At 44.9% G+C, this 22,863-nt stretch overlaps 1 protein-coding gene across 1 annotated transcript in view; it reads right to left on the bottom strand.

Annotated features, from left to right (window-relative positions):
* Window positions 1-22,863, bottom strand: part of CFAP58 (cilia and flagella associated protein 58) — a 112,494-nt gene that overhangs the window by 30,434 nt on the left and 59,197 nt on the right. The window contains 2 exon segments of the mRNA XM_065407107.1: window positions 20,053-20,157; window positions 22,376-22,487. Of these exon segments, the coding sequence (XP_065263179.1) occupies window positions 20,053-20,157; window positions 22,376-22,487 (217 nt within the window).

Here is a 22,863-nt window from a genome sequence, read left to right as displayed (position 1 = left end):
CAGCTCAAATGCAGATGCCCTCTAAGGGCTTGTCTACACTTACAGCGCTGCAGCTGTGCCGCTGTAGCACTTAGTGAAGGCACTACCTACACTGATGGGAGAGCTTTTCCCATCGCCACAGTTAATCCACCTGCCCAAGAGGTAGAGAAGCCCTCCAGTCAACATAGCACCGTCTACACTGGGGGTTAGGTTGCTATAACTGTGTTGCTGAGGGTGTGGATTTTCCATACCCCGGAGTGATGTAGTTTTACCGACATAAGCTGGTAGTGTAGAGGAAGGCTACGTCTGCTTCACACAGTAGAAATTACAGCTGTCGAAAACTGCTCACTGTGCTCGCTCTTCTCATGGAGAAAAGACTATCAGTGACTGATACCTCAGCCCTTGTATTCCCAGAGCGCCACTCAGCCATTACTTCAGTCACAACCGAATTCCTCCTGGAGGTGGTAGTTTGCAGCACAGAAACCAGTAACTGGGAGCAAAGTGCTGTGTTCACTTAGATGGCCTTTTCTTACCCACTCAGGATGCTGGCAAACTCCTGAAATGACCCCAATCGTTAGTTAGCCCAGTGTATGATTTTGAACTAGAGGTGATCAATGATCTGACATCTAATGAAGATGAGGGGAGGGATAGCTCAGTGATTTGAGCATTGGCCTGCTAAACCCAGGGTTGTGAGTTTAATCCTCAAGGGGGCCACTTAGGGATCTGGGGCAGAATCAGTACTTGGTCCTACTAGTGAAGGCAGGGGACTGGACTCAATGACCAGTCAGTTCTAGGAGATAGGATATCTCCCTTAATTTATTTTATTTTATGTATCTGCAGCAGAAATACACCAGAAAACCCCAGTTCTCTCATAGTAGCAGTGTGGCCTTCTGGTTAGATATTTCAACAAATGTGACTACTACGGCTGCTACACATCAACAGCCTTCTCAACCAGCTCTGCAAAAACCCTATTACGCACCCAGCACTCTCCCTCACGCTAAAAACAACATTTCAATCTGAGTAAATTTCCTTTGTGTTTGTTCCTGTCTCTAGCAACAGGAGCGCCACAGCCGTCAGCAAAAAGAAAATAAAGGAAGACTGAGCTGTAAAGCAAAAATATGTCATTTACTGTACCTTACCATCTCCCAAAACACTTAACCAAACTGGAAATCCTTATTTTAATTAGTAAGGGGTGAAAAACAGCACAGCAGCTCTGCAAGCATACTGCAGTAGGACATGGCTTTGCTGAAGAAAACACTTAGTCAACATGCCACGGGGGGTTTCTTGTTTATTGGCATTATAACCAAAATGTCAGAGCTAGGCTGAACTCTAGAACCATTTTGTTTATGATGTCATGGAGTAGCACAGCCTCTTAGACAGGATGAAATCCCCTCTGTGAGATATTAAATAGGTGGCTAGAATCTGGTTTAAAATAAGACTATATATCGTCATAGTCATTTTCCCTTTATAAGCAAGGTACTTTTTTTATATAACACAGTAGTTCTTGGCTCAGGATGTCTATGATTAGGAGTTTTATGAGGCATATGAGAAATTAGCATACGGTAACCTTCACGGTTTTTGTAACAATAGAAGAAATTTGCCTCTAGCACTTCGAGCTATGTGCAATATGAACTTTCTCAATAAACACTTTTCAAAGGCTCTTGCTCTTTCTCCTTGTCTATTTTAAATATGTCAAACACCTTTGCAATTGGCAGCTGTCTAGAATAGCCTGCATTTATATCATCCGGTAGACCCTCTTTTAGCAGTCTTGGGCAAGCTTTTCACAAACTAAAACTAAATCAGGCTTGAAACATAACACTGAAGTCCCTCCACAACGCTCACCCAGATGTCCTGCAAGGGGCTGCAGGGAGCTCCTCGTTAAAGGGTGCAACCAAATCGAAGGGAAGATTGGCATGATTTCCCTGCCTTTGCTGGAATTTGCACCACTCAGGACAGTGCTAAATTATCCCTGCCTGAGATGATTTATCCCTCCGGCTCATAAAAATGCTTCTGAAGAGCAAATTTGTTTCCCTTGGAGTGGAGCAGATTGCACCAAAATGACTGGCATTTTCAAAACAACTTAATGAGGGGAAAAAATACCTTGGAGCCTCTTATAAGGTCTTCAACCTCAACCCTTTCTCCCAATGACACAAGTTGAACACTACATTATCACTGTCTTTCAGGAACAAAGTATAAACATTTCCAGCAAAAGTGCTATTGCTTCCTATACATTTATTTTTGCCAGGTGGTGTTACCTGTTTCTTTGGGTGTGGGTGAAAAAGCTGTTTTGTTCAAATGGGAAAACAAATGTGAGATTCTCTCTGTTCCTCTACCTGAGAGCTCAAAGGTCTGTGACACCAGGTTTATAACAGGCTAAGGGAGGGAGGAAATTACATAGGAGCCCCTTACTAAAATATTGACAGCATTTCTCTGATTGCCAGATTGTCAGGGAGTATAAATCTGTGTAGCTCTGTTGATGTCAATGTTTACCCTTGTCATGGCAAAAAATGAAGGATTAATAATCACTTGTTCTTTTCTATATGTTCACAAGGACAAAAAAAATTAAGATTTGGTGAGCTGTTCCTTGAAACTGAGAATTATAGTGAAAAGACATGGACTTATTTAAATGTTCTAGCTGACTTCAAGGTCCTCGCAACTTACCCAAGCTTTGGTTGAACAGAGTTCTAAACAAACTTCTGTTTCATCTTCTCCTAGGGATTTGTTTTAAAATATTTTGTAGGATGGCTAGAAAAGGTTGGTGTAGATCCCATCAACAAGGAGTCTAAATATTCTAAATGAATAAATCAGAAAGGTAGACAGTGTGATACCTTTCACTGGGCTAATAATTATTATACACAAGCTTTCAGGACACAAAAAGTCCCCTCAAGTGAATATATGAATAGCTTGGCTCGAAAGCTATTGCACTACAACTTTGGTTTAATGATGCAATGGCTCTTATCTAGCTGACTGCAGTCTAAATAGTCACACTAGCAGACAGACTTAGCAAGGTTCTGGTATGAATGAAAGCTTAGTCCTGTTGGCTCGCGGCTCAAGCAGCAGAGTAGAACTTGAGAGACCTGGGTTCTAAGTCTACCACTAACCTGCTAGATAATATCAATGGGAGTTAAGCACTTAACATGCTTAGTTGCTTTTGGGAAATCCCACTAGGTAACTTTAGGCATCCAAACAGTTTTGCCAATATGTTCCTTAATAGCCTGAGTCCCATTGCCTTTCTATGAGACTTAGCCTAAACCTCACAGAAAACCAATGGGACTTAGGCTTCTAAGTGCCTCAGTCACTTTTGAAAATATTGCTTCTTGAATATGTATTTTATAATTCCAGTTGGGATGAAAGTAACTTAAAGGATTTACCGGTACTCTGGAGTCCTTAGGAGGGGCGGGGCCTCAACCAGAAGAGGCGTGGCCTCTACCCGAAGAGGCGGGGCCTTTAAATCCCCGGGCGCTTTAAATCAGGGGTGTACCGGCTTACTTTCACCTCTGATTCCGGTCCTCTCTTAAGCCTACAAAATACCTGTCTAACAAGTAGCAAAAACTCCTTGCCTATGCCAACTATCTTACTGAATGAAGAGCTGTCCCCTACAAGTCTGTGGAACCACTGAAAGGCAACACCACACCAAGGTATGCACGTGGCAATTCTGAGATTATTGATTTATAAAAAAGAGCTTCCCCTTCAGTAGCTGTAACTTGAACTAAAATCTGATGTGCACTAACAGCTCTTAGCTTTCCCGGTGTGTTTACGAAGAATGCGGAGGAATACTACTAAAGAGAGGGAAAACAATGTGGTCCTTATTGTCAAGTAGAAGCAACTGCTGTGCCCACAGAATATAGGCTCGGTTATGTTATGTTTTTAAACTATGACCTCCCATGTGTCCAATTTTAAAGACATCAGGCCATAAGAGATTTTATTAACAGTGATACCTACCTCCTCCTCAAAATGATCTAGTTGTTGTTGCATATCTTGCCATCTATGTTCCTCCAACACTGACACTATTCAGATTCTTCTGGGTATGAAACTGAGAGGATTTAAAAAAAAAAAACCCACTTTGCCTGTCACTGTGGTATGTCATTTTTTAAATGACACACACAATAATCCTCCATCACTGAAGGTGTTGTCATGGATTTTACATGTCCTGCCACTCGGGACTGTTGAATATATTCGCCCTGTGGGAAAAATGCCTGCCAAGTGGTACCTGAATAATGGGGATTTTCAGCAAGCTTTGGATGGGTGCTATAATGTGGATTTGTGAATGCATTGCTATACTGCTACCGCACTCCTCCAGTATTTTAATTTCTCTAACTGGGTCTGGATGGCTGACAGTCTATACTGCATTGCTAACACCACAGCAAACTTTGCGCATAGCAATGTATTTATTCAGCAGAACGAGTAATATACCTTTCCTTAACAAGATAATTATTTGATTAATATACTTCACCCTGGGGTGCACAGCAGATTTATTTCCTTCCCAGATATATGCTTGAATCCAGGGATGAGGAGTAAATATTCTTTAGTCAATTCATTTGTTACTTACTGGACCAAATCCTGAAGTCTCCATTCATACTTTATTCGTGCAAAACTCCAACTGAAGCCAATTGCAGTTTTGCCTGATTCAGAACTTCAGAAGTTGACCTATTACATGTAGTGTTTGCCGTTTAATAGTACTTTGGGTGAATGCTCGGGATTCACAGGTTCAGATTTGGTGCAAGGCACCAGCAAGAGGAATTTGGTGGCCTCTGTGACTTCTGCTTTTCTGCTAAATTAGGGTTACCATACGTTCGGTTTTTCCCCGACATGTCCGGCTTTTTGGTAATCAAACCCCCGTCCAGGGGGAATTTCCAAAAAGCCGAACATGTCCGGGAAAAATACTCCCTGGCTTACCTTAGAACGGGCACCGGGGGCTGCTGTGCTCCCTGACTCCTGGGCTCTGTAAGAGCCGAGCTGCCCGAGCGCTACCGGCTTCGGGCAGCCCCCCTGCCTCTGGACCCTGCGCCGCCAGCCGGGCACTTCCCCTCCCGGGCTCTGGGGGTGCAGGGTCCGGAGGTCCGGGGGCTGCCCGAAGCCGGTAGCGCTCGGGCAGCTCGGCGCTTACAGAGCCCAGGAGTTCAGGGAGCACAGCAGCCGCCGGAGCCCGGGAGGGGAAGTGCCCGGCCGGGGGCGCAGGGTCCGGAGGCATAGGGGCTGCCCGAAGCCCGAGCGCTACTGGCTTCACGGTTTGCCGGGCAGCCTCCAGACCCTGCACCCCCAGCTGGGCGCTTCCCCTCCCGGGCTCCAGCTGCGCTGGGGAAGCGCCGGCCGGGGGCGCAGGGTCTGGGGGCTGCCCGGCAAACCGTGAAGCCGGTAGCGCTTGGGCAGCCATTTTCGCGTGGCTGGGAGGGAGGAGGGGGAATGCGGGTGCTCAGGAGAAGGGGCGGAGTTGGGGCGGGGAAGGGGCGGAGTTGGGGCAGGGCCGGGGGTGGGAAAGGGGCGGGGCCGGGGCCCCATGGAGTGTCCTCTTTTTTTATTTTTTAAATATGGTAACCCTAGCTAAATTGTAAAAAGAACAGGAGTACTTGTGGCACCTTAGAGACTAACAAATTTGTGTACTCCTGTTCTTTTTGCGGATACAGACTAACACGTCTGCTACTCTGAAACCTAGCTAAATTGTGTGCATTTATCTCATCCTCTCAACCCACTCTCTGCCCTTAGTCCTTTTGCATCCTGTCTTTCATGTAGACTGTGAAGTCTCTGGGATGCCTGTACATGTACATGCCTGTACCGCACTTACAACATTGAGGCTCTGATCCTTGATTAGGGTTCCTGGGCGCTACCAGAACACAAGTAAATGGCCTCCATCAGGTATCTGAATGCCTTCCACCTTTAACATATTCATCCTCACCATACCCCTGTGAGGCAAGGCCGTGCTATTAACCTCATTTTAAAGATGGGGGAAATGTGGTACAGAGAGGCTGACTTGCCCAAGGTCACAAAACATCTATGAGGGAGCAAAGAATCCCAGGTTTCCCAAGTCCCAGGCTAGTACCCTGACCATTACGCAAACACATTTGGTCCTTGATTTGAGGGAACACTAGAACTAGGTTAGTGCTGCACATCAGGTGTGTAGATGTAAGCAGGATCTGAATGAATGCTTCCCTGAGATCTAGCTGGGAGGGGGAGAGACTTTGGGTGTGTTATGTAAATACAGTTTGCTCCTGCACTGCTTAGATATTCAGCAGATAGAGCAGTGTCAAAGTAATCCAATTTGGCTGGTGTTGGGTTACAAATCACTTTAGTACTGAATGGAGGGGTAGTGAAATATGGTTACCAATTTGTAATTATTGGAGGAAAGCAGGACTGTGCTTAACCTGTCCCAAATAAGGGGGTCAGGTTGAAAGAACCTTGTTAAGCCAGGGGCTCGAATGCCAGAGCCCTGTGAAAGTAAGAGGGGTGGGACCAAGTGTCCCAGCCAGGAGGCTGTGACCCCTCCCCAATGGTTCTTCCTGGACTAGTTAAACCTGTTCCTCCCCACTGTTCAAAGAAAGAGCTAAATAGGCTTCATTACGAGCTTCTTTTGTTATTTTAAATGCTCAATCACTGAGATCTGCAATAACTTGAGATCATAGAATATCAGGGTTGGAAGGGACCTCAGGAGGTCATCTAGTCCAAGCCCCTGCTCAAAGCAGGACCAATTCCCCAACTAAATCATCCCAGTCAGGGCTTTGTCAAGCCTGACCCTAAAAACCTCTAAGGAAGGAGATTCCACCACCTCCCTAAGTAACCCATTCCAGTGCTTCACCCTCCTAGTGAAAAACTTGAGACCATACTCCTTGTTCTGTCATCTGCTACCACTGAGAACAGTCTAGATCCATCCTCTTTGGTACTCCCTTTCAGGTAGTTGAAAGCAGCTATCAAATCCCCCCTCATTCTTCTCTTCTGCAGACTAAATAACCCCAGTTCCCTCAGCCTCTCCTCATAAGTCATGTGCTCCAGACCCCTAATCACTTTTGTTACCCTCCGCTGGACTCTTTCCAATTTTTCCACATCCTTCTTGTAGTGTGGGGCCCAAAACTGGACACAGTACTCCAGATGAGGCCTCACCAATGTCAAATAGTGGGGAATGATCATGTCCCTCGATCTACTGGCAGTGCTCCTACTTCCCTCCCTTTATTAAAAGTTTCTTTTCTACACTCAGGCTCTGTGTTTGTGAGTGGGGAAGTATTGCCTCTCAAAAGCACCCAGGGGTGGTGTGTAATTTTCCCAGATTACTAGGTGGGGGCTCGAGCCGGTTCTGTGTTGTATCGATGGAAAGGAACCCCTAGATATTGAACCCGGCCCTGGTTGCTGCTGGCTCTGCCTGGCAGAAGGGTTACATAGGGAACATCTCTATAGTGTATTCCAATATATCTATTGCTATCAATCTCTCACCTGCATACTGAAGTTCATGTATTGGGAGTATGTGCATTAAAACACAGGATGCCAAGGATGGCTTAGGTGTAATTAAAGTAATCCTGCATGATGCAGAAGGATGGAATCTGAAGACCCGCTAGAGGTCCCTTTCAACTCAAATTAATCCACAAATTCCCCTAAAAACATTAAAAATGGATTAAGTAGGTTTCCTGTCTATAAGCCCAAATGAATTTCTGCCCAACAGCAATGTCCTCCTCCTTATAAATGGCATCTTTATACCTGAAATATTACTGGTCAAAACACCATCAGAGCAGCTAAAAATGGCAAGGACTTCCCTAAATTGTTATTGGGATCCATTTTCTTCTAATTTCTCAAATAAATTCGCATCTTGCTGCTGTCCAAAAACATTTATCACAGGAAATCTGTTTTATTCTGGAGGGGGGCAGGGAGTGTAATGTAATTGCACAAAGGCTCAATAAGAACTAAACTGTTCCACTGAAAAAATTCTTCATCAAAAATGTTTTGTTTGGGTGCTAAGTAATCTGCTCTGCTTTCCATCTCCCAGTGCCAGACATATTATCACTATTTGTTTTTATTGGAAAACAATTTTCCTAGTGTTAAACACAGCTGATTATCTTCACCTGATGCAGTTAAACTCATCACTACCATTCCTGCCTTGTTTTTAAAAGTGCAATTTAAACAGACATCCCCTAAACAAAAACAAAAAGGGTTGTTTTCTAGTGAAGACTTTATTCTCATCTGTTTGATTGCAGTAGACAAGGCGGGTGGGGGAGGGTAGCGGGGAGGGCAGAAAATAATATAAATGTCAACATGTTTTTAAAAGCAGTTTATCATGCAGCATGTTTCCAGAGCACATAACTGTTCTAATTCTAGATGGATTTAGATTAGAAAGACTAAAATAAACTAATGTACCTTGAGATACGTTCTGAATACATAAGAGTCAAATTTGCATTGTGAAATTCACCCCTGTGCAGAGAGCAAGCACATAGCCTAAGCCTCTATTTTTTATAGAGAATTTAAGAGGTGCGTGCATAGACTATACTATCCTTCTGCACAGGTGAACTTTACTCTCCGGGCCTAAGAAATATGCCAATTTATGACATCACAGCTGCCTTGTTTATAAAAGGAGTTAAGCCTACAGCAAACTTGGGCACTAATCCTGCAATCTGCTCCATGTAGGATGGACACACAGAGCCCCACTGACTTCATGATCAGCACTTATAGTTGTGTAAGGAAAGGGAATAAAAGATTAATCAAAAAGGGGATGTGTCAGTGATAAAATAAAAGGCATTAAAGAAATGGTAATTGTTCAGAAATATAATCATACCATGCAAAGGATCTGAAAAAAGAATCAAATCCTTTAACATAACACAAGATACCAGAATGCAAAACATTTCCACCTACAGGCACAAGTAAAGTGCCTGAACAAAGGCCAAGTTCAGTGGCAAGCACAAAGAAAGGAAAATAAAAAGGATGTCACAAGAAGGAAAGAACCTGAAAAAATGCTCCTGAAGGATGAGTCAATATCTGAAGTACCTACATATTTCAATTAATATACTGCATTGGAGACCTCTATTCAAGTCAGATCCAAGGAACTAGGTGAAATACATTTGACCGCAATAGCTCAATAGGCGGCTATGCATCAAAACGTACGTATCAGTAATTAGACATTTGCAGTTGGTCTTTGGCTAGAAGTGTTCCAGAGCCGGAGTTCATGGGAAGTTATTCTTCATATTAAAAAAGAATGGTGCCCTCTTTTGAATCCAAATCTAGCTTACTGGAACCTTGGCTACGGCAATTCTGAATGTGTCTTTCAGTACGCTGGCTGCTATGTGTATAGCGGGGGCAGGGGGGATTTCTTTGCTGCCAGGGCCAGCTCTAACTTTTTTGTCGCCCCAGGCAAAAAAGAAGAGAGCCGCCCTGCTGTACCCCGCCCCCGCGAGCGCCGCTGAAATCCCTGCCCACCCAGCACCACGCCCCCCCGAAGCCCCACCCCCACAGCGCCGCGCTGCCCGAAGCCCCGCCCCCCTCCAAGCGCCGCCTGAAGCCCCCGCCCCCCCTCCGAGCGCTGCACCGCGCCAGCCCCCGCCCCCCCAAGACCCCGCCCCTCCGAGCACCACGCCGCCCGAAGCCCCGCCCCCCCAAGCACCACGCCGCCCGAAGCCCCTGCCCCCCCTCCGAGCACCACGCCGCCCGAAGCCCCGCCCCCCCGAGCACCGCCCGCAGCCCCTGCCTCCCTCCGAGCACCGCGCCGCCCGAAACCACGCCGCCCGAAGCCCCCGCCCCTCCTCCGAGCACCGCGCCGCCCGAAGCCCTGCCCCCTCCGAGCACCACGCCGCCCGAAGCCCCGCCCCCCCGAGCACTGCCCGAAGCCCCCGCCCCCCCTCCGAGCACCGCGCCGCCCGAAGCCCCGCCCCCCCGCACCACGCCGCCCGAAGCCCCGCCCCCCCAGCACCACGCCGCCCGAAGCCCTGCCCCCCCGAACACTGCCCGAAGCCCCCGCCCCCCCTCCGAGCACCGCGCCGCCCGAAGCCCCGCCCCCCCAGCACCACGCCGCCCGAAGCCCCGCCCCCCCAGCACCACGCCGCCCGAAGCCCCGCCCCCGCTCCGAGCAGCACGCCGCCCGAAGCCCCCGCCCCCGCTCTGAGCGCCGCGCCGCCGAATCCAAAAAAAAAAAAAAATTAAAAATCGAGCGCCGCCCTGCCCCAAGGTGCCGCCCCAAGCACGTGCTTGGTCGGCTGGTGCCTGGAGCCAGCCCTGTTTGCTGCTACTAGCTCCCAATTACAAAGGCAAAAGACAAACAATGTGTCTGACACGCCACTGTATTACTCCAGCTGTATGTCAGTGTAACTCCACTGACATCTGCACAACTGGCTCAGAGCTGGAATCATGCAGTTGAAAATCAGACCCCACGTGCTCATTCTTTTTCCTGGCTCCTCATGTTGCATAAAGACAGCTTCAATGTTCTGCTTTCTTCAAAGGGGAGGGGGGAGTATTTTTCAGCTTGTTTTTCATATTAGAAACATTTGGTCAACCCGAAGGCCTTGTCTACACTTCAAGTTTTGCCAGCATAGTGATGTCAGATAGGGGTATGATTTTTTTGCCAACATAGCTACGCTGTCAGAAGCCATAGTGTAGATGCAATTATACTGGCAAAAAAAAGTCCCTTTGCCAGCATAGCTTATTTAGCTCGGGGAACAGGTATACGATATTCAGAGAAAAGGAATGTGTCAGAGATCCATTTGCCAATATAAACTTCACTAGGAGGATTTGCTGGTACAGCTATACCAGTATAGCTATACTGGCAAACCTTTTAAGTGTAGACAAGGCCTAAGGGTATGTCTACATTGCAAATGAAGGTGTGATTGTAGCATGGCGAGGCATACCTGTACTAGCTTTAACCTACCATGGGTAACAATAGCAGTGAAGATGCAGTGGCACAGACTTCAGGGTGGGCTAGCAACCCAAATACATAGCTAGGGTCTCCAGCAAGCTTGTAATAGGGCAGCTAACCTGTGCTGAAGCTCATTCTGCTACCCACACTCGCTAAATTAAAGCTTGCATGGGTATGCCTACCTGTGCTTCAGTTAATGTACAGTGTAGACATACCCCCAGACTCAACATGCCATCCCCTTAATTGGGGGCTGCAAGAGCTGCTCAATGGGCTTCAACCTCCAGATCTGATGTTACAGTCCTCTTCTCCAGATCAGAGGATGTCAAAGTCCCCCAGGAAACAGAGGTAGACTAGGACCTGACATATAAAAATCTATGTAAAAAATCTCTCCTTTTTATTTTTGGATGGGAAAATCTCCTTAGGAGGGCGTCATAAAGGAGCAGTACAAGGTAAGGATAATTTTTCAGGTGGAAGGGGGTTGCAGTCCCACTGATGCACAGATGGAGTAATACAGTGATGTATCAGGCACATTGTTTATCTTTTGGCTTTGCAATTGGGAGCTAGTAGTGGGGAAGAAATTTGCTCCCCCTGTTGTACACACAGCAGCCAGCGTATTGAAAGACACATTCAGAATTGCCTTAGCCAAGGTCCCAGTGATCTAGAAAGCAAGCACCATTCTTTCTTAAAATGAAAAATAACAGCCCATGAACTCCAGCTCTGGAACACTTCCAGCCAAAGACCAACAGCAAATGTCTAATTACCGATATGGAAGTTTTGATGCATAGCAGCCTGCTGGGCTATTGCGGTCAAATTAATTTCACCTGTTGCCATAGATCTGACTTGAACTGGGGTCTCTAATGCAGTATATAAAGTAATGTATAGATATTGACTCATCCTTCAGGAGCATTTTTTCAGGTTCTTTCCTTCTTGTGACATCCCTTTTATTTTCCTTTCTTTGTGCGTGGCACATTGGTAGCTGAAGTGGGCCTGTAAGTTTCAAAACACTGGTCCAAGCTACACTAAAGACTCTCTGCAGGCAAGGAGATAGAGAGATGGTGATCTGCAAGTCATCAAAAGTCAGAGGTGGTGATATGCAGGTAGAAAAAAGTATAACATGATTCAGTTGCTGGAAGGTGAAGTTAGACAAATTCAGACTGGAAATAAGGTGTAAATTATTAACAATGAGGGTAATTAGCCATTGGAACAATATACCCAGGGTCATGGTGGATTGTCCATCACTGGCAATTTTAAAATCAAGATTGGATGTTTTTATAAAAGATCTGCTCTAGGAATTATTTTGCGGGGAGCACTTTGGCCCATATTATGCAGAAGGTCAGACTAGATCACAGTGGTCCCTTCTGGCTTTGGAATCTAGGAAGACTGCTTACTGTGGGTTAAAAGAAATTATTAGGGATTCCATAATGAATAATTTCCTGAAGTGAATTACGGGTATTTTTACCTAAACAGATTATCTTCTGTCAAAAAATCCCCAGCTACACCTATCTACGCTCCATGTAACATGTACGTTCACAAATGAAGTTGTTTCTAACAAATATAAGCAGCCCTCAACTTTACAACATTCGACTTACAACGAACGGCACTTACAATGTTTCTGAATTGACACCCTGATTCGACATTGGTTTCGACTTTATGACACTCGGTCCCGCAATGGAGTGGATTGCGGTTCCGAGTTACGAAGTTTTGACTTACGACGCAATTTTAAGGAGACAGTTGTGTCGTAAGTCAGAGGACTGCCTTTATACAAATAAGGAAGCCACTGAAAGCCAACCAAAGCATACATATGCCAGTTCTGAGAGCACAAAATAAATCTTGGCCACTATGAATGTGTACAGATTGTCACCTAAAGTGAAGCTGAACCAGACCTTAAGAAAACCAAAATAAAGACAAACAAACACACACCCCTAACATGACAGAATAGGTGTTCACTAGCAGGCCCTTCTGATGAGCAGCTCCTTTTTTCTGAGTGACTGACGAGACTCTTCCAGGTCATGTTCAAAACAATGCAATATATATTAAGCACCGCCACAGCAATGAAGGACCTAGCGGAAGCAGGCTCCAGGACAGGCTGGTGGGAGAAGTGGTTTTTGAGAGGACTAGACTCCCATGAACCATGCTGAAAAAAATGGCTGGGATTTTTAAAATAAGTGGATCAAGACCATTTTATAATAAACAGCCTGGCCGACAATTTCACATCGTACATAGAACTAAATGCTGAAGCTCCTAGACATTTTTACTCAGTCCTTACTCAGTCAAAACTTGCATTGACTTCATTGGGATTTCTGCCTGTGTAAAAACATGAGTCTGGCCATGTCTACACTGTGAGCGAGGGGTGTGATTCTCCTGCATTAGGCCTCATCAAGCTAGCGTGGGTGTAAACAGCAGAATTGCCGTGGTCGCATGGTAGCAGCAGCAGAGGCAAGGAGCTGAGTATATAACCACCAGTTTCAGGTGGGTTTTTACTCAACACAGCTCAGCCGTGTCTCCGCTGCTTCTACTCCTGCTTCCGCGGCTACCCAGCTATTTATACTCACACGAACTTGAGGAGAGCTAGCATTCGTATGGGTACATAAGCAGCAGAATTACACCCCTAGCTCGTAATGTAGGTGTAGCCTAGCATTAGTTTCCTGTTACAACTTAAACACACATTGTACCATATAGTCCCAAACCATTATGTTCTGTGGACCAGCATTAGCACTGATTTCAACACACCTCTGAGGAACAGTTTGTTAGATCCCTACTCAGATACCACAGGGATGAGCATGGTGTAAGAATCCAAAATTAAACGGAACAGAACTACTGTCAACTACAGAGAGAATACACAACATCTATTTCCAGTACTTATATGGCCCCCGTTACTATAGTATCTGAGCACCTCACAATCGTTAATGTATTTATCCTCACTACATCCCCATGATGTATGCTATAATTCCATTGGAAAACTGAGGCACAGAAAAACGAAGTGACTTGCCCAAGGTCACACAGAAAGTCTGTAGTAGGGGAACAGGGAATTAAAACCCAGCTTTTCAAGTTCCAGGTTACCAACCAAGCCAGCCATCTTTTCCCAAGTAACGACTTCAACAGAACTATGCTGATTTGTACCAGCTGAGGATTTGGGCCAATATGATGCAGTCCAAGCCAGCAAGGTGTGGGAGTCCAGGGTGCTCCCAATCTTGCAGATCCTAATTCCCCAGTCCTGGTCTTCAGTTGTTGCTGAACATTAAAAAAAAATCCAATAAAAATGTAGCAGAATGGTACCGTCACTACGATATGCTAAGTTTAAATGAGACTAAATGGTAGGATTTTATTTTTGTTACCAGGAGGCAATCAAGCATCCTTTCAACTCTTGGTTGAAAATGTCCCTATGCTGCATATGCCCCCTTATGCTTATGACCAATCTTTAGAGAATATAACTGACAACTGAGACATAATGTGAACCTTCCCACTGTAATAAACTCAGAGGCCTGTAGTAAAATAAACCAGACTTTTAGCCAGTCAGACATAAAATCAAATTAAAGAACGAGTTCACTTTGAAGAGACAGAACTAGATTTTGAACAAATACAGCAGCACGTAATTCACTTTTAATGGGACTTTTTCCTAAAGCCACACTAATCATAATCCCAACAAGGCAATTTGGTTACTTTGTGCATTTACGACACATCACTGTTCATTATGTAATTAAGTGCCATACATGTGAAGAACTCACCTCATAAACACAAAATGGGCAAATACTTTTTTAATCATTATTTATGATTCACTCTCCGGAGCATCTCTGATGCAATAATAAGATCTTATAGCTAGAAAGCACCTTTTGCCCTGAAGGATCCAAAGCATTTTATATACTACAGTACATATGTTCACAAAGACTTTCACCCACCACTGAAATCTCTGGGGTGACATGCAGCAGCATTTTTCACAGAGCACAGCAATACTATAAATGGTAGTTTAAGACACAACTGAAGAATAATGTCTTGTTGAAACTGCAAGAGGACTGTAGGTGAATAGAAGGTAATGATTCAAAAGTGGAAGCCAGCCGGCTAAACCTCAGATAACAGATCTTATTCATGGTGAAAGTGGCATGGGATCTTTAAGTGGTCAGGACCTTGATTTTGTATCTGATTTTAAGACAGTGTTCATCAGCACAGCAGCCCTAGCTGGAGCACTGAGTCACAAGGAGAAATACCACCTACTGAATCACCAATGTTATTTCCAGCAACACTTGTGTTTTCTTTAAAAGTCTACCATCCAAGACCTCATGCAGCTCCTCCCAGCCTGGCATGTGAGATCTGATGAATTACAGCCCAAGGTGAGGTGGCTGCAGGTTATGTGGAAGACGAAAAGTGGAAAGGAGTTAATAATTTAACACACATGGAGGCATTTTTCTATTTGTCACTTAAAGTGTAATTTCTTCTGTGAAAAATGGCTCTAAAAATGGCAATGTGGTGCTTCATATTTATTATCTCTCAGTGGTTGATTTACAGAGCAAATCTACGCAAGTTAAAAAGGGTGGTTTTGTTTACTGATAGTCTGGAATCTGAGAGTCAAGCTGGTTTCTTCCTGGCTCACATATCACCAGCAAGAAAGAGTCTCCATTTGAAACGTAGTTCATTTTTTCTGTTGATGATGTGTAAGCCAGAATGGAATGTAGCACACTCTCTCATAGCTGCATTGTTTCTGCAGATCTAACAGGAGTAAAAAGTAATGAAAATAAATTTTAGAGGCTAAAGTAAGTGGATATGACCAAATACATGTAGGAGCAAATCTGATGAGTATGTAGCGTAGCTTTCTACATGGATCTATATTCAGTGTTTTTTAATCAAGAATATTCCGATCAATATGCCCATCTGATCCCCACTCAGTGCTTTGTGTGATTTTTTAAATAGTATCCACACACACAAAAAAGATTGGAGTCATGGATGGAAGGCAGAGCTGGAGTATGTATGATACAGGTAGCATTTATTTTTCTTGTGCAAATGTTATGGTTCTGCTGTGAGAATGTGGTAAAATGAACACTCTCCAAACCTTGCATGTAACTGAGAGTAGAGGGCCCAACCAGTTCCAGAAAAAAGGGATGTTTCCAAATACCAATTTCTTGCACTGTGCTCAATGCCCAGTCCACAAAGCTCCCTCCATACCAGGTGTAACTCCATTTTTGTTCATATGCGTTGATTTGTGTGTGTAGTCCATCGGCTCAACGATGACGTTTTCATGCTCTCTCTTTTTGTGGATTCTGGAGTGATTCTGAAGTGCAAAGCATGACGCGCATTCTCATGAGCATATTGGGCAGACAAAGTCATTGGTGAGCATCTTGGTAGCTATAGCAGGGGTATGATGCTTTTCCCTGGCAGCTAACAATCGATTATTTCTGTCTTCTTCAAAGGCTTGGAAAGCTCTGAGTGCTGTGTGCTGCCCTGCTGATCTATTTAACGCAGCCTTCTCAAGATCATCTGGTTTTACTGCACCAAAGTGTGTGCTCTTCTTGATGCTGTCCTTGTAGCGCTTTCTGGGGTGGCCTTGATTCTGGTGTCCTTGTGCCAATTCGCCATAGAAAATGTTTCTGGGAAGTCGATATTCAGGCATCCTAATGACGTGTCCAACCCAGCATAGTTGGGCTTTTATCAGCATAGCCTGGATGCTTGTGGCATTTGACTTTTGGAGAACCTCCAGGTTGGTAATTTTGTCCTGCCAGTGGATCCCCATAATGGCACGCAGAGACCGCATATGGAAGGCCTCTAGTTGTTTGATATGCCATTTGTATGGTGCCCAGGTCTCTCAGCCGCAGAGGAGAGATGTGAGCACAAAAGCATGATAAAGTTTTGTTTTTGTTGAGAGGGCTATTGTTGTGGGATTTCAGGACTTTGTTACGTAGCTTTCCTAATGACCGAGAAGCTTTCTGTATCCTGTTTGTGATCTCTTTATCAAGAGACCCATTATTAGAGATATTGCTGCCGAGATAGGTAAAACTGTCAACTTGCTTTAGTTGGATTCCACTAATGGATATGCTAGGGGATATGACATGGAGTGATGAAAATGATTGATGCAACACCACCATTTTCTCTAGGTTGATTGTAAGCCCAAACAATTTTGATGCTTCAGCGAAGCGATCTACGATGCACTGGAGATCTCCCTCTGTGTGTGCTAGCAGGGCACAATCATCTGCAAAGAGTGCTTCTCTTATTAGTAGTTCTGTTACTTTTGTTTTTGCTTTAAGCCTCATAAGATTGAAGACTGAGCTATTGTGTCTGTATCTGATGTATATGCCTCTGTTGAGCCTAGTTGTAGCATGGTTGAGAATTTGGGTGAAGAAGAGGTTGAACAGTACATGGGAAAGGACACAGTCTTGTTTGACTCCATTTGAAATGGGAAAGGAATCAATGAAATCTCCATTAAAAAGTACCTGACCTTGCATCCCGTCATGAAATAAACGAATGATCTTTACCAGTTTTGGTGGGCAACCAAGTTTGCTGAGGATTGTCCATGATCCTTCTCTATTGATTGTATCAAATGCTTTTGTCAAATCAATGAAGACACTAAACAGATCCATGTTTTGTTCGATACATTTTTCTTGTATTTGCCTGATACTAAAAATCATGTCTATAGTGCTATGACCAGGTGTAGAGGAGCGGACTCACCCTGTGGCGCCTCCTGCTGGTCTCTTCTGGGAATTAACTCATCGACCCAGGAGCGCCCTCTGCAGGCCGGTGATCCGCCTGTCCTCTGGCCCCCATGTCCCTCCCTGGACCCCGGTGTCCTTGTACCTGGGGTGCTGCCCCTTAGCAGTAAACCCTCAGTCTTAGGGTCTCCCCTCCCCGGGGAACCCCCACCCACTATTCCCACCTCGCCTCAGTATAAGGCTACTGCCAGTCATCGTCTAGCCCCACGCCCTGGGGCAGACTGTAGTATCAGCCTACTCATCACTGGCAAGGTTGGGTTTGGACCTGCTGCCTTGGCCTACCCCTAGGCTGCCCTGTGCAACCCCCAGTACCCCTTGGCCTTCTGCTAGGCCGCAGCCTGGGGTTTTCCAGGCTGGAGCTCCCCAGCTCCTCAGCCTTTCCCCAGCCCTGCTCCACTCAGGTACTCTGTCTCTAGCTCCCTGCAGCCAGGCCCATCTCCCTCTACAAACAGAGAGAGACTGAGTCCTTGCTCCTGGCTCCCAGCCTTTATAGGGCCAGCTGGGCCCTGATTGGGGCGTGGCCCAGCTGCGGCTGCTTCCCCAATCAGCCCAGCATTCAGAGCTGCAGCCCTCTTTAAGGGCTGATTTCAAGCTCTTCAGGGCAGGAGCAGGTGACCACCCCGCTACACCAGGTCTGAATCCACACTGAGTCTCAGCTAGATTGGCTTCTGAGACAGATGAAATCAGTCGGTTCAGGAGGACACAAGCAAAGATTTTTCCAGCAACAGATAGGAGAGCTATCCCACGGTAGTTATCACAGACCATTTTGCTGCCTTTATTTTTTTTTAAAGGAATAATTGTGGTATCTTTGAAGTCTTGTGGCATTTCTTCGTTGTCCCAGGGATCTTCTGGAATGCTGTTACCACCTTTGACCCGCAGATTTATATATTTCTGCCGGTATTCCATCTCTGCCTGAGGATTGTTGTGTTGATTTAAACACATCCAAAGCACCCAGCATGCAAACCCAGAAATCTGAGAACATTCACAAAACTCACTGTGTTCAACATATCGCTAGTACACAAAAAGCAGTGTGGTTCTTTGAACCAGCAACATAGCTCCACCAATTTACTACTGTCTCCGGTATAGAGCATTCCAGAGATTAATAGCAAAACATCAAAACATCAAGAATTCTCACTTTCCCCCAAGGGCCCAGAAAAGACCTGACCTGCATGCAACAAAAGACCCATAAAAAAAAATCACCTCTGTTTGGAAGTGGCGAGTCTGCCCATAGCGTTTACAGCTCTAGCATAAAGGGACCCATTTATTTCCGTGTTATCACCTTCCACCCACAGTAGCATTAAAAAAAAGATTCTGTTGGTGACAGGAATCAACAAAAGCTTCATTTCTTCCTGCAATAGCAGAGCAGTTCCAGGGAGACCAGGGCAGTTTGGAACAATAACGAAAGGTGGAAAAATGTCAAATATCTTTAAACACAAGGGGCTTTATTCAGATTGAAACATGTACGGTAGCACCTTGTGGGATAGGTGTGTTCTGTACTCTGGCTGCATACCTCAGCTGCAGAGCAAACTCAATAAGCAAGGCCAAGGGGAGAGAAGAAAAAGGCTCCACAGTAAGGAACTTAGTTGCTGCTTGTTTCCTACAGTCTTAAACCTCAGCCAGGGTCTGGTCCCTGTCTTTATCCCCAATAGGGGTGCTCTATTTGCAAAGGTGTATGAACGCTGGTAAAGTAACCCCTTCATATGCAGCTCCATCAGGAAAGTAATATAACAGCCTCTTCTTCTTGATCCCTTTGGTTGGGGGTTGGAGGATCTCCTGCCCCATGTCAACTGAGTCAGAGGGAGATTCTCCATCTATGTTGGCAGGAAGAACCAATATTGAAAGGGGACTTACCCCATGTTCCCCTCTAGCACCATTTCAGTCTTTGTGTATGGTTCGGTGACGTTGTGGTAATTTAGTAAGGGGTTCTGCTATTGGGATGATGACTGCCTATAAATCAATAGATCAGCTTTCAAGTAAACATAATTTCCTTGGTCAGGCATTTCTTAGTCCTTTTGATCATGCCTGTCATTACCAGGACGCTGAAGAAAATACCTGTTTGATTTCATTTTTATTTAGTTTGGTTTTTGGTGGCCAAATAAAATAAATCAAACCTTTTTTTTTATTTTTCAGAGTCATCCAGATATCAGTGACTGGGGCATGAAAATCAACTAATCAGGTGATATTTGTTCTCTGTGTGTAAGTGCTGCCATCTACCACTAGCTAAGGGAAATGCAGGAGAACAAGCAAACTCCACAATTCAGAAAAACAACAAGGAGTCCGGTGGCACCTTAAAGACTAACAGATTTATTTGGGCATAAGCAAGTGAAGTGAGGTTTTTTACCCATGAAAGCTTATGCCAAATAAATCTGTTAGTCTTTAAGGTGCCACCAGACTCCTTGTTGTTTTTGTGGATACAGACTAACACAGCTACCCCCTGATACTCCACAATTCAGAGGAAAGGCATCCTAATAACAATATTGGGAGCATACCTATGGAGGCTGCATACGCAGGGTACAACAAATATGCTATGCTGAGATACTGAAGACAGAGGTGATGCTACAGTACCTGAAGAAGCAATTCTTTCTCAACCACTTCTTCTGTCTTACTGATGAGCCGTTTCTGTAGTGTGTGTATCTTCTGTATCAATTCATAGGTACTCGGGTCACTGGCCTATTAAAGAAGAACATTATTTTTTAAAGTACAGCTGTACAGCCTATACCTAGCAGTCTATGCCTCGTGTCCTTGTTGTGTACCAATATGACTGAATGAAATCTGAGTGTCTGGGTTCCCAGTGGCAGCATGAACTGGTTGAAAAGAGCATACATACAAGCAATCCTTCTGAAAGTAAGCCTCTCAGTATGGGAGATCTGCCATGGTAGGCCAATGTTTATGACCTGGAGAGTCCCTTTCAAACCAAACATTGTGATGGGGCATCCCAGCAGCCTAATCCCAAACAGGCAAGGCTGGGATATCTGCACATGCAGCTTGTCCTGGGGCTGGAGGGGAGGAAGGAGGAGGATGAGATTAATACTTCATTTTTTAGCAGAAGCCATTACTGACATACATGGAGCAGCACAGGCATTCAGAAACCAATGCTGATGCTTATATGCATCTTATATGGATGCATATAAGAACCCAGACAAAAAGGAGCTCCTGAGGGAGCGGATTCTGTCCTCTTGAATCAGAGGGAGGGACACTACAACATTGTCTTTGGGAGTGGTGGAGGAGATCCTGGAGGATGTTCCCCTTATATAATTATTCTGAGTCTTTAAAACTCCCCTATGCATGGCATCCCATTTTTAAAATGAATCTAGTGCTTATAAAGGGGGCAGACTGCAGCCACTATACTGGAGTTCTCTAGCCACTGAATGTGTGCAGCACAGGAAAAAGCAGAACAAGCTTTGTCCACATTTTTCCCTTCTCCTTGCACTCATGTGTCTACGCCCAGTTGCAGAGTGTCCCTACACTCTGTTTGCCAGAAGCTAGGAGTGAATGACAGGGGATGGATCATCTGATGATTGCTTATTCTGTTCATTCCCTCTGAAGCACCTGGCACTAGCCTCTGTTGGAAGACAGGATACGGGGCTAGATGGACCATTGGTCTGACCCAGTCTGGCCATTCTTAAGATCAGTTTTTAAGGAATAATAAAGGGAGTTCAGGCCCCAGGACACACTCAGTCGTTGGCCCTTCTTAGACCACTGCCAAACTGGGTGCTAATTCATGACAACTGTATTGGTATCTTTTGTCATGGGGGATGTTTGTTCATAAGGAATTGGACCGAGACCCCATCAAAATCATTTCATATGGTTGTTAACAACTGCTGACCTTTCAGTGATCCAGATCCAAACCAGTGACCTAGAATTGAAAGACTTCATCTCCCATTATCAGTCCCCTGAAATATCCAGTCTCCTACCATCTGATTTTTTGAATGGCATGATTTCCCATTTTTATCTGGAGCTGCTGGAGATTGTGCTTAGATCTCCTCAGTACACTTCAGCATCCTGTATTTTATCTCCATTCCAGAAGAAAAGGTCAGCACACTGTGTAGCTTTAAACTCAGCACTGAAAGATCAGAAATTAACTATCATATTAGTCAGCACAGCCAAAATCTTCAGATGCACTTCTTTGGGGGATAGCATGTTATCACTCATTTACTAGGGCAGCTAAGCAACCCTTGGCATCAGATCAGAGACTAGCCATATGCAAAAGAGATCTCAGCTGGCTCTGAGGCAATCTAAGAAATATCCAATGGTGTCAATTGAGCTCATATATTTCGTTTGTGCTTAACAGGTTGGGGTTTTTTTTGTCTTCATTTGGTAGGGTTGGATACTGTGAAAATTTGGACTTGCTGCATACATAAACATTTACATCATGTTAACCACAGTGGTTTGCATTGGAAACTCACCATTATTGATTTGGTTGCCTGTTCTTCCCCTCACTGACTGCTTACCTCTCTGACCTCAGATCGACCCACTCCCTGTTCCACTACTCTTATCCTAGCCCCTCTCATTTCTGTCCCACACAACTTTCCATGCTGAGTGAAGAGAGGGTCACACCTTCACTAGGGACTTGTCTTCTCTTCTTTGAACAATCTCTTCCTTCTAATCAATCATTTCCCTTTGAATCTCAACTCAAGATCTCCCTATCCTCTTTAGCAAAGCCTTTTACAATTGTACATTATGGAAGCAACACAAAAATAACACTGATTGCATTGTGTGAAGAAGCCATTCAGCAGTTAACCACCATTGGGACTATGGAAATTTCACTCTGCCTGCCCCTCTAAATGCCAATTTGCATAACATTAAACAAAATATGACTTGCGCTATGCTGTCGATTTGGAAATATGGCCTTTTTGGTGCTTGTGATAATGTTATGCTAAAATGTTACCTCCAATTTTCTCCATCTGTGAACATTCATGGGGTTCTCCAGCTCCTCCTCTAGGGCTCTGCAACGAGTTCGTTCCTTCAGTAGCTCCTTCTGCATGTGATAAACCTCCTGCCTAAAGTTCAGGACAAAAAAAACAACAACCATGAACTTTCACAAAGAAATCAAACGTCTGCATTAGCATTAACTCTTCATTCCCTTACATGCAGGATCATTAGCAATGGAAGAGACTCATGTGGTCAGCCAATCATCCTTCCCATCCCACTGCACAGTTGTACCCCCACGATATATTTTCTGTTGCTTCATCTATCTTAATGACTCAAGTGAGGGCTTTTCACCACTTCCCACTATTTCTCAATTTAATAGAGCTCACTGCCTGGAATTTTTCTAGCTATTTCATAGATTTGAGGCTAGAAAGGATCATTAGATCCTCTAGTCTGACTTCCTGCTTAACACAGGCCATAGAATTTTACCCAGTTACCCCTGCACTG

The sequence above is a fragment of the Emys orbicularis genome, chromosome 7 (assembly GCF_028017835.1).
Source record: "Emys orbicularis isolate rEmyOrb1 chromosome 7, rEmyOrb1.hap1, whole genome shotgun sequence".
NCBI classification, from domain to species: Eukaryota; Metazoa; Chordata; order Testudines; family Emydidae; genus Emys; species Emys orbicularis.
Note: the sequence above shows the minus strand (reverse complement) of the source record. Positions and strands in the feature narration are given on the sequence as shown.